Source organism: Saimiri boliviensis, chromosome 16 (genome assembly GCF_048565385.1).
Source record: "Saimiri boliviensis isolate mSaiBol1 chromosome 16, mSaiBol1.pri, whole genome shotgun sequence".
NCBI lineage: Eukaryota > Metazoa > Chordata > Mammalia > Primates > Cebidae > Saimiri > Saimiri boliviensis.
In genome coordinates this window covers 76,695,207-76,708,044 of record NC_133464.1, presented here as the reverse complement: position 1 = coordinate 76,708,044, position 12,838 = coordinate 76,695,207, and the positions used below count along the sequence as shown (strand labels likewise).

The window sequence follows — 12,838 nt, the reverse complement described above, 5'->3', positions numbered from 1 at the left end:
GGAAGCACTGTTGCAAATATCTAAGAAGTGAATAAAACCTACCTTATTGTAGTACATTTCTATAATTCAGCAAATCCAAATCACTGATGCAGTACTCTAAAGTTCTGCACGTGGGACAAGATGGGCATCTTAATGGCATATCCAGGACTTTATGCTGAAGCATTACTTTCTCCACACATTCGTGAGGACAGCAATAGCCCTGCATCTTCCAGTGTTTCCAAAAGAAACAGAATATTGATCTGTTATGAGTTAAGTCAGAACACCCAGTCAGTAATATAGAGAGACACACCTATTTCGGCTTGAGTGTTCCAGATATTTCTAGATGGCCTTAGTACTTTGTTTTGACTACATATATATTAAGTTGATAAAACCTGCTGCGTATCGTTTTATATAAAATAAATATAGACATACTATTCTACCTACACTGCCCCTGAACCATACCCTTGCCCTTTGTTTCAGAAATATGCTATTGATTTCTTTCTACAAATCCTAGGTAGAAGCATCATCACTAATACCTTACAGTTGGACAGTGTCTGGCAGTTTTGGAAACACTCTCACATCCTTTCTTTTGATCCCCCAAACAGCCCCAATGAAATAAAAGATAAAATATTAGTATTATGTCCTTTTTACAGTAGTGGAAACAAGTTCCTCAAGGAGGTAGAGGCCTTGGCTGCGATCACAGAGCTAGTGAGAGAGAGCTCAGCCTTAAAGCCTCGTGTTCCGTGCTGGGAGGTAGCATGGCACTGAAGGGTTCCTGCACTGCCACCTCCCTGTGGTCGACACTGGGCCAGGTATATAGCCTTGCCTGCCCTCAGTTTCCTCATTGTAGAATAAATAATGTTTATCTTGAAGATGAGCAGGCAAGATTAAATAAGATGATGTCTATGAGTTACTATACTTTAGCATTTTTCCTTTCCTTTTTTTTTTATTTGTTTTTTGTTTGTTTGTTTGTTTGTTTTTTGTGAGAGTTACTTCTTAACAACCTGCAAGAGAGACCAGACCAAAGAGTCCCTCTGGTTATATTACTCCCCAACTGGGACCTTTCCTTGAACACTCTCAAACTATTTTAAGAGAAACTTTAATGCTGGGTAAAATCCAAGATTTATTATAAAACTATTTTTGTATGTTTCCATTCTATCTACCTTTGGTCATTCAATCATTCAGGAAATATTTGTTGACCATGTGTCAGGCTATGTAAATAAGGGAATCATATTATTCAACATCATGCCCATTTTTTTTTCCAAATCAAATATTACCATTTTCTAGTTTGATCAAAATATTAGACTTAAAATTTCTATCTTTTCAAGGTTTGAACTTGTGCTTATGAGCAAGAGTGACCACTCAGCCTCTCAAGGAAATAAGAAATGTTTGGAGTACAATTTTTACAGCATTCCTTTAAGAAAAACATCATTGGAACTAGCAGCTGAAAACCCAACCACTAAATCATAGTATCTGTTTATGAGTGAGAGCACATACACACCTATGTCAATATTTCATGCCAGTTGTTCTTGTATTTGAAGGTTTAGTAATGTGATCAGAGCCCACACTCGCCTCGAGTCAAGATACAGCAATAGCTCTGGAGGATCCTATGATGAGGATAAAAGTAAGTACCAACCGGCTGTGGACTTTCAAATGGAACACAAGTGGTCACAGGATGCAAAATAAGTGTTCCGATTATTCTTGGTCTAATTACTAAAAGGACCAATAAATATTAAGTAACCATTTAATCTGACTATGTAGATGAGCATAGAGTCAGCATCCTAAACAGTTATTTTTTAAAAAAAAAAAAAAACCAAGCCATGGGCAAATCAAAATTATAAAAATTCAAACTACTATCCAATCCTGTGTTTTTCTATTCTTGGCATTTTTTCTCGATGATGCATTTGGGAAAAGGATAGTAAGTCATAGTCCCATTAGAAAACAAATGTTGCAATTCAGTTTTTCCACCTGTCTTGTGAATGGGTTTAACCTTAAAGCTTTCAAAGTCTGCTCACTCAGGATAGGATCTGTTTTCATGTTGAATTTCTCAGGGGCATAGTCTCCATAGCGTAGTGAATATCTTAGTAACCTGGAAGTTAGCTTTGCGACAGGAATTTCTTCTGGTAGTTGGGAAAAGCAAAAGATCAGTGCATTTACTGATTTTGTTTAAGCCCTGGACAGCTTCTGAAGCTATTTTTTTTTTTTTTTTTTTTGAGACGGAGTTTCGGTCTTGGTACCCAGGCTGGAGTGCAATGGCGCGATCTCAGCTCACCGCAACCTCCGTCTCCCGGGTTCAGGCAATTCTCCTTCCTCAGCCTCCTGAGTAGCTGGGGTTACAGGCACGCACCACCATGCCCAACTAATTTTTTGTATTTTTAGTAGAGACGGGGTTTCACCATGTTGATCAGGATGGTCTCGATCTTTTGACCTCGTGATCCACCCGCCTCGGCCTCCCAAAGTGCTGGGATTACAGGCTTGAGCCACCGCGCCCGGCCTTCTGAAGCTGCTAAGCAGATACAGAGCATTAGTTGGTCACAAGATACAGAAATTCTGAAACCAAAGAAGCTGCCAGTGACATTTTAGATTTGCTAAGGAAATCAGTAACCTATCTTGTGAGATTTATTCTTCTATGTTGGCAGAAATTGTAAATCTACTGATATTTCCTGAGTTAAGTTCATTTTCTAAGTCGGTGCATGGGGCTTTTGTAGTTGTTGTTTTGAATTGTTTTGTTTTTAGGGAAATATACAGAGTCAGGTAAGAGCTAGGTAGTTCTGATGAGGCCATATTTCAGTTACCCTTGCTCTACTTCTGAATGCCCAGACAGGCAGTTCTCCATCATTAAAATACCAATGGAAGGCATGTCTAAAATCCGTGTGTAAATGTCATGCTCTAACGCAGGTTACAGCTAAGCTATGTCCCTATAAAACTTTCACTAGTGTCTAGGTGCGGTGGCTCACGCCTGTAATCTCAGCACTTTGGGAGGCCAGGATGGGCAGATCACCTGAGGTTAGGAGATCAAGACCAGCCTGGCCAACATAGCAAAACCCCTTCTCTACTAAATATACAAAAAAATTAGCCAGATGTGGTGGCAGGTGCCTGTAATCCCTGCTGCTTAGGAGGCTGAGGCAGGAGAATTGCTTGAACCCGGGAGGTGGAGGTTGCAGTGAGCCGAGATCACGCCACTGCACTCCAACCTGGGCAATAAGAACGAAACTCCATCTCAAAAAAAAAAACCTTTCACTAGAGCTGTCAGTAGGAGGTAAAATAAAGCTGTTTGTGGTTTCCTTCCTTTCTGTCTCCCGTCAGGGGATTGTACCATCCAAACCCTGAACAGTCAAATCTCAGGACCATAGGCCATTACTTCTAGAAGGCACCAGATATTAGAGATGAGGAAAGCACTACTTTAGAAATGGGGAGTTGTTCAAGGAAAGTTTGGTTACTGTGACAATATCTGGTAACCCAAAATTTGAGGACAGAAAAATTTAAGTTTAGGCCACCGAAGTTCTCTCAGTATATTTTGGCTGATGTGGGTATGCATCTGAGAACATCACTGAAACAAAGAATAACATATCCTTTCCTAACAGAAATCTCACAGTTTACTTTATAATTCTTCAGTATTCTTCCTTTTTGTTTTCCTTTCAAGTTTTATTGAAGAATAGCTAATTACTTAGCGGTACATTGGCAACTAACTTATCCTGGATGATTATCTGAGAAGTTAACTTGTTGCAAGTAAGTTACTTGTAGGTAATTTGCTGAGAGTTAGAACCGAAATGAGTTACTAGTGCACTTGCTTTTAATTTTTTTCAGGCTAAAATTGTTGTGGCCAAGCTTTGTGGCATAGACTTACAGGGCTCTGGTGGCTCACTTGTCAGTGTATTAGAAAAAGCCAGTAGTTAACGCTTTCTGAGGGAAGTCTTGACCTTTTCCACTGAAATCTTCTTAGCCACATCCCAGGAGAAGCAGGGCGTTATTGGTTCTGGTTTTCTGACGCCTGTCCTTGTTCGGAGCCTCAGTTGTCAGGAAGGCACCCCTCCACCAGCTCTGTAAGTGTTAAGGCCAGCATTCTACACTGAGCCAGCAGCATCAAATAAATGACCTCACACTACCTTGCAGAAGTGCAGCAAAGAAAATTGGATTGTTGTAAAATTGCCTAAAGGTGACATAGTAAGTCATTCCTCTTATTACATAAACCAATCCCAAGAATAAGCCAGCTTGTCTGAAGCCGTATACCTGGGTTAAATCCTTTGTCCACCAGTAGAATTGCTCATCTCAAATGCTGTTGGCCTGCTTTAGGAACATGGTAAGAAATAACTTCAGGATGGGTGCCGTGGCTCACGCCTATAATCCCAGCATTTTGGGAGGCCAAGGCAGGCAGATCATAAGGTCAGGAGTTTGAGACCAGCCTAACCAGCATGGTGAAACCCCGTCTCTTCTGAAAATACAAAACATTAGCTGGGCATGGTGGTATGCACCTATAATCCCAGCTACTCAGGAGGCTGAGGCAGGAGAGTCACTTGAACCTTGTAGGCAGAGGTTGCAGTGAGCCGAGATCACACCACTGCTCTCCAGCCTGGGTGACAGAGCAAGACTCCAATGTAAAAGAGAAAAAAAAAAAAAACTCCTGAAATATGTTGCTGTACTTTTTATTTTATTTTTTGAGCAGGGTCGGAAGTGATTGGGGTTGGAGGTAAATGTAAATACAATTGTCAAGAAAAGCTGCTGTGATAGGTGATATTTAGGCAGAGACTTGAATGAAGCAAAGAAGTGAGCCATGCAACTGTCTGCAGAAAAGCATCCCAGCCATAGGGAACAGCAAATATAAGAGCCTTGAGGCTGTATTGGGCCTAGCCTGATCACAGAACAACAAGGAAGCTAAGATGAGTGGAATGGGGTGAGCAAGGGTAGGCTGGTAGGAGATAAGCCAGGAGAGGAACATGGGAGGGAGCGGGGGGAAGACCTTGTGAGGCCTTAACAGCCACAAGCGTGAATTTGTAGGGAGCCACTGGAGGGTGTTGAGCAAAGAAAGAGACAGTACTGAATTTGTTTTAAAATAATTGATCTGTCTGCTCTGTGGAACATAGACTGTAGCAGCACAAGGATAGAAGCAGTGAGACACTTAAGGAGGCCATTGCAGTAGCCCATGTGAGAGGATGATACCTATATGGAGAACAGTGCTCAGATTCTGGAGATGCTTTGAGGACAGAGCTCTCTGAATATGTTGATGATGACAAGTTACTGAAACTCACTTCCTTCTCTACAAAATAGAGAAAAAGTAGATACCTATTATTGGGCCATTAATATGTGAAATACATAGGACAGTGCCTGGCATCAGGTAAGTCCTCTGTGCTAATTCCTAATGTTATGATTTTTATTATTGCTGTTATCATCATCATCATTGTAATTAGTATTTGGGTGTAGGATATGAGGGGAAAGTCAGGGATGACTCTAAGTCTCTTGTCCTGAGCAAACTGGAAATCTGAAATTGTGCTTTTCTTTTTTTTTGAGACAAGAGTCTTGCTCTTTCACCCAGGATGGAGTGCAGTGGCGCGATCTTGGCTCACTGCAACCTTCACCTCCTGGATTCAAATGATTCTGCTGCCTCAGCCTCCTGAGTAGCTGGGATTATTACAGGCATACACCACCTGGCCCAGATATTTTTTTGTATTTTTAGTAGAAAGGGGTTTCACTATATTGGCCAGGCTGGTCTCAAACTCCTGACCTCAAGTGATCCACCTGCCTTGTCCTCCCAAAGTGCTGCAATTACAGGCTTGAGCCACCACAACTGGCCAAAACTGTGCTTTATGGAGATGAGGAAGACTGGAGGAAGAGCAAGTTTTCATAGAGATGGGATTCAACATGATTTATTTTTCTTTTTGTATGTCTGTATTCTGTGTTGCTTTATGATGAATGAGTATAAATTAGTTACCAAGTAATAACTAATTAAGTAGTTACCTAAACAAGTAATTCTAACCCATTTGATCATGTAATTTATGCTCACTAAATTAAATGATTAGGAAGTTATTTCTGGCCAGGCACTCACACCTATAATCCCATAGGAGGCCAAGATGGGAGGATCACTTGAGGCCAGGAGTTTGAGACCTGCGTGAGCAACATGGTGATAGCCCATCCATTTTTTAAAAACCAACAATTTTTTAATTAGCTGGGTGTGGTGACACACACCTGTAGTCATAGCTACTCAGGAGGCTGAGCCAGGAAGATCTCTTGAGCCCAGGAATTTGAAGCTGCAGTGAGGTTTTTTTGTTTGTTTGTTTGTTTGTAACAGAGTCTCACTCTCTCGCCCAGGCTGGAGTGCAGTGGCACGATGTTGGCTCACTGCAACCTCCGCCTTCCAGGTTCAAGCGATTCTCCTGTCTCAGTCTACAGGCTTATGCCACCATGACCTGCTTTTTTTTTTTGGTGTGTGTTTTTAGTAGACATGGGGTTTCACCATGTTGGTCAGGCTGGTTTCAAACTCCTGACCTCAGGTGATCCACCCACATCAGCCTCCCAAAGTGCTGGAATTACGGCATGACCAACCACAACCAGCCCTGCAGTGAGTTTTGATCAATCCAGTATACTTCAGCCTGGGTGCCAGCAAGAACCTGTCTCCCTAAAAAAAAATTTTTAATGAAAAATAAAGTTATTTTTATGCTTATTAAGCATATACTTATAAAATTTATTCTAAAAACATTGAGTAGAGAAAACAAGTCTCCTCTCCCTGGAAATAAAGCACACTGTCTTTCTCACCCTACAGATGATCCAATTTCTCCCTATACGGGCTGGTTGCTGACTATTACAGAGACCAAGCAGCCGCAGCCTTTACCGATGCCTTGTACGGGAGGATGCTGGGCACCCCTGGTTGACTATCTCCCGGAGACCATCACTCCCCGGGGACCACTCCATAGGTGAGCAGCCTGTGTGGGTAGAAGGAAACCTTAGCTTTGACTGGACTTTTCTACCTATGACAAGAGAGAAACCTGTTCCAGGTTTCACTACGTTAAATGGTCTTATCAATCAGTGGGATCCTGCCTGATTTGACTGCTGGCTTCCAGCATATTAGCAGAGTTTGGTCAAATATTAACCAACATTCAAAGCTGCCTGTGACCTTTGAATTTCTCCTTGATGTAACCTGGTTATGGGCATGCATTCTATGATGCTTTTTAGACTAGAAGCAACTTGACTAGAAGGACCTTGTCTTTGATAGCTCTTCATCCCTTAACTCTTATTACCTAGTGACTAGTAGACTCTCCTTTATGTGATTAGCTCAACCAGTGTTTCTCTTCTTGTGCAGCTCTGTGCTGTGTTATGAGTTAAACTCTATATCTCTGGAATAAGAGCCTTGCCTAACTCTTTAAACTCTATTTCCCTGGAATGTTGTGTTATGTGTTAAACTCTATTTCCCTGTAATAAGAGGCTTACATAACTCTTCTAAACTCTATTTCCCTGGAATACTGTGTTAAACTCTATTTCCCTAGAATAAAAGCCTTACATAACTCTTTAAAAATACTTAAGAGTTGGCTGGGCACGGTGGCTCACACCTGTAATCCCAGCACTTTGGGAGGCCGAGGTGAGCTGATCACAAGGTCAAGAGATAGAGAATATCCTGGCCAACATGGTGAAACCATGTCTCTACTAAAAATACAAAATTAGCTGGGTGTGGTGGTACACGCCTGTAGTCCCAGCTACTCGGGAGGCTGAGGAAGGAGAATCGCCTGAACCCGACAGGTGGAGCTTGGAGTGAGCTGAGATTGTGCCACTGAACTCTGGCGTAGCAACAGAGCAAGACTCCATATTAAAAAAAAATACTTAAGAGTTACATTGAATTGTAACTCAATGGTCTACCAGTATTTCCATCCCCTTTAGAAGTTGCATTAATTTCATTATTTCATTGATTAGGTGCAATATTGCTGTAATTTTTATGACTGAAATGGTGGTGGATCACAGTGTACGAGAAGATTGGGCGCTTCATCTACCATTATTACTTCATGCTGTCTTCTTAGGTAAGTCTGGATCTAAAAGGCGTTCTAGCCAATCAGGTTAAAAACATACAGAAGTAATCTGTAGAGATTTCCTTTCACATTGACATTCTATTTGACTCATTCCTGGAATATTTGGTCTCCACCATTTTTCATTTCCCTTTTGTGACTTCTGCTCTGAAATGTCAGCTACTTGGTCACTGTTTGAAATTGCTCTACTATATAAACGTAGTAGTATCTCACTAGTGCCACATCTATAAAGATATCCAAAACAAATTGGGTCTTTTTGAGGGTCTTTGGCTGAGATGACAAATTTTAAGCTATGAGGTATTGTCAGTGCATAAAAAGAAAGGATGCAGGAAAGAGTGGGCCAAGCCCTGAGCTTTGTAGAGCAAAAATGGGAAGAGGAACCAGCCAGGGAATCTCAGAAATTTGGTTAGAAAGAGACTAATAAAATTAGAATCTTTCAGTAACAGTGATACCCAAGGAAGAGAACATCTCAAAAAGAAGGAATGCTAACCACGTCAGATGCTACAGAGAGGTCAAGAAAAGTCCATCTATCAGCATTTCCTGAGAACATTTTACTTAAGAAATAAAGCATTTTATTTTTCCTAAGCTCAACTTCTGTATATTGGTAACACAAACAATAACAAAGAAAACTAAACATTCTTTTAACATGTTCCTCCTGAGTATCCTGGAATCTTTACTATCCCTGGAATCTAAACGAGCTTAACATTTGTTTATACTGAGAGATTCTACTGTTTTGTTCCAGGTTTGGACCATTACCGGCCTGAAGTCTTTGAACACAGCAAAAAACTGCTTCTTCACCTCTTGATTGCCCTCTCTTGCAACAGCAATTTCCATTCCATTGCTTCCGTGCTCCTGCAGACTCGAGAGATGGGTGAAGCTAAGACTCTAACCGTGCAGCCAGCTTACCAACCTGAATATCTCTATACAGGTAACAGAGAAGGACTGATAGAGAGCATAGGACAGTCACAAATGCAAAGATAACTAACCACAGGTGCCAGTGGAGCCCAAGTTAACTTCTCTCATACTGTGACCTCCAATTTTCCAAGTGATAGATCAACAGTACAATAAAGACACACCATTTCACTTGAGGTGAACTTGCCTCTCAAAAGCTTTCTTTATTACTGCATATTAAAAATATTTTTTTCCTAGTTATAGCTATGATTGCTGCCCCCAGTGAATATGTTCCTACTGATGCATTGGAAATGTAAGTGCCCATTGGCCAGGAGCAACAGTCTAGAACACCAAAGGATGATGTTATACCCAAGCGAGTTTAAACAGAACCACCATACCCTGAGTTTGTTGAGAGTCCACCTTTAATGGCCGACGTCCAAGAGTCAGCTAGAGCTCAAACGTCTCGGCCATGAACAAAGGGCGGTCAACGTTTTTATACCAGTTTAGGGTCAGAGGACAGTAAGCAGATTATGACAGAAGCAGAAGGAATAGGTTAGGGGAAGGTAGGGGGTGCCTAACAACAAATTCTATTTAAAGTTGTTTTTTTACTCAGGATGTGGGGTAGGCAGTTACACACAGTTGCAGGTACAGGATGTATGGGCTAGTGGGCCCTTTTTCTCAGAAAATTGGTTACAAAGATGCCAGGTGTCTCAGACCATAAGCTTTCAGAACAGAATGCCCTACATAGCTCAGGGTGGGCAGCATAGCTCGGGGTAGGCAAAAGGGAGTTAGCAGGATTGTTTACAATGTATTCATTATAGCCAAGCTCAAGTTAGGGTATTTCAATGAGAACACAGAAAACAGTGACCATGGCTACTGCCTGTGAGCAGGTCACAGCCAAGGTACCAGATATATCAGTTGTGTGCCTTCTAGTGCCCATGAAGGAATTTTCACTTTATTAAATGACCTTTTCCTTGAAGGCACCATTAGGGGGAGCCCATTAAAAACCATTGCAGTTTTGAAACCAAAAAAAATATTGATTTTAGAAATAGGAATAGATGGGGCCAGACACGGTGGCTCACGCCTATAATCCCAGCATTTTGGGAGGCCATGGCGGGCGGATCATGAGGTCAGGAATGAGAGACCAGTCTGACCAAAATGATAAAACCCCATCTCTACTAAAAATACAAAACTTAGCTGGGCATGGTGGTACGTGCCTGTAATCCTAGCTACTAAGAATGCTGAGGCAGGAGAATTGCTTGAACCTGGGAGGTGGAGGTTGCAGTAAGCCGAGATCACGCCACTGCACCCCAGCCTGGGAGACAGAGTGAGACACTGTCTCAAAAAACAAAAACAAAAACATAGGAATAGATGGCATTAGCTGAGTCAAAGAAGTTACTCTGCCATGTCAAGCCATTTATGAAAACTTTATCCGAAGGGGTAACTAGTGGTTTTCATTTAGAACCAGAACATTTAAAATATCTTAAAATGATTATAAAGATTAATCATAATTAATGATTATGAACCAACTAATAGAGTTCAGGGACTGATTTTTTTTACCTGTTATTTTATACATTGCATTGGCACTAGCTATAGTGTGGCATTTCATATGTTAACTGTGTGCTTTCTGCATTACTATGAAAAGGGTGTACTTTATTTATCACTTGTACCCATCACTGTATTGGCTTCTAACAGGTGTTAACATAGTTCTTTGGAAAACAAATATGAAGTCATCATTATCTCTGAGACCTAAGGCCTACTTACCTCAATTTAAGCACTTCCCTTTGAACCAACTACACTTAATTGAAAATAACCTACCAATAGCCTGTTAGAAACACAAAACTCTCCTTGCTGTAGATGCTTAATTAAATTGAAGCATTCTGGCTGCTCTAAGTCCTCAGGATAAGAATTTTTTTAAAAGTGTATGGCCTTAGGCAGAGAAAATTGTAATGTCTGATAAGTTGTGTATCTCTGTGTACATCGCTTTTGCATTTATCGTACCAATGATGTGGTATAAAATGATGTAGAGTGAAGATTTACCAAAAAAAAGCATATAATACTCATAGGCAAGACAAACAGTAGATAGCTAAAGTGACTGACTTTGTAGAACCCAGGGAACAGGTGTGCAAAGAATATGGGAAATGCTGTTTTTTAATAAACATTCATTAAGCACCTAGTTTCAATTATAGTTGCTTTCAAATACACACTAAAAATGTGTGTGACAGAAATTGTCTTGACTTTTTAATAATAGGACAGAGATACAGAGAATTACATAAATTCCCTGAGGCTATACTATAAGTGGCAGAAATGTTATTCAAACCCAGGACTCCTCACTTCTAATTCAATGTATCTGTCAGACACACACCAGAACTATGTGCTTTTCATGATTATTAAATAGGGGAAAAGGGACAGTCACATATATACATTTTTAAACTTGCAGCCTACCCAGAGGTATAGAATGTCAACCGAGAATATAATGAAGAAATAGTATTTGCTTATGCCATATTTTTTTAATACAATAAAACGTATCCCATTAAAATATATCAACATATATGTAATACTAAATCTTCTGGGCACATTTACTCAAAAACATTATGTGTAAGTCACCAGCCTTTAAGTGACTGGTATTTTCAAACAGGGTATCATTTCACATGTTTAAGTAGACTAACATCCAGGAATAGTTATTAAGAGCACAATTAGTAGATGAAATGTTACAGTTGAACTGGTCCTTTGCCTGGCCTATGCATGCATACAAACACACACATATCCCTTTTTTTCATAGAAAGTATCAATCAAAACACCAGAGTAGAAAGCAGCAAATCACCTCCTATTCCCAAATACACACTCATTTACACAGCAATGCAACTGATTTCCTAAACAAAGAAAAACTCTCAGTCTCATTCAATCAGCCACAGCCAAAAGCAAGCATTTTCTCCCCAAAATTTAAATAATTCCACACTTCTCTGTGCTCCTCTCTGAACCTCATTAAGCATGCTGACAAGCATGCTGCCTAGTACATCCCTCCTTGACCTTCTTCTCCTACCAGGTGGCTTTGACTTCCTCAGAGAGGACCAGTCATCCCCGGTGCCTGACTCAGGGCTTAGCTCCAGCTCCACCTCCTCCAGCATCAGTCTGGGAGGCAGCAGCGGGAACCTCCCGCAGATGACCCAGGAGGTAGAAGACGTGGACACAGCTGCTGAAACAGATGAGAAGGCAAACAAGCTCATTGAGTTTCTGACGACCAGGTAATAAGGGGTTAGGAGCCACGCTGCTGTTTGGAGGCCGGTCTTTTGGAAAATTGCCAATGCTTTAAACTACACAGATGGGAAAGTGATCCTGGGGTTCTAACAAAGTCCTGTTTCTCTTCTCAATTGCAACTGCTGGAGTCTGTGTGAAAGGCAGACATTGGTAGAAGTTTCTAGGATCCCACTGATGTGACAGTTGATGGGCAAGGGTATTTTGTGGATAATGATGATGCAGCAGATGGAGGCAGGAGATGGCAGTGCCCCACGGCAAGCATGCCTTTAGTCATCTATCAGAGCTGCCAGGGGTTAGGAGCTCTGAGATTTGGTAAAGAACATCACTCTGGAAACCAAGGATATTAGCCATGGTCAACCCAGAAACAGCTGCTGAGGGGACCATTATCTGTTCATCTGGTCCAAAGAGTAATTTGTAAAAGGCAGTCAGAAATGAGAAACAATAGGAAGCATAATAGGAAAGGAATCAAACTAATAAATCAAAACGAAGAAAAACTGCAAGTGGTCCTGGTCAGGTCTTCTGGTTCTTCCCATTAACCATTTAGCTTATAAGGCTTCAGGATGTCTAACACCCTGCGGTGTGGTGTTTGTGTAAAGCATGCTTACCTGTAACTGGGTGGCATGCTCTCCTTTCTCAGTGAATTAAATCCTGGAAATCTAGTCTGTGTATGTGTTACCTAATAGCTCTTGTGATTTTGCTTTCTT

General features: G+C 41.1%; 1 protein-coding gene across 9 annotated transcripts in view; it reads left to right on the top strand.

Moving 5' to 3' along the window:
• FRY (FRY microtubule binding protein) overlaps positions 1 to 12,838 on the top strand; it is a 450,912-nt gene that overhangs the window by 367,548 nt on the left and 70,526 nt on the right. For all 9 annotated transcript variants that reach the window (XM_074387881.1, XM_074387877.1, XM_074387876.1 and 6 more), the window contains 5 exons: positions 1,521 to 1,603; positions 6,734 to 6,884; positions 7,876 to 7,979; positions 8,728 to 8,913; positions 11,923 to 12,121. In XM_074387881.1, the coding sequence (XP_074243982.1) occupies positions 1,521 to 1,603; positions 6,734 to 6,884; positions 7,876 to 7,979; positions 8,728 to 8,913; positions 11,923 to 12,121 (723 nt within the window). The remainder of the gene's footprint in view (positions 1 to 1,520; positions 1,604 to 6,733; positions 6,885 to 7,875; positions 7,980 to 8,727; positions 8,914 to 11,922; positions 12,122 to 12,838) is intronic.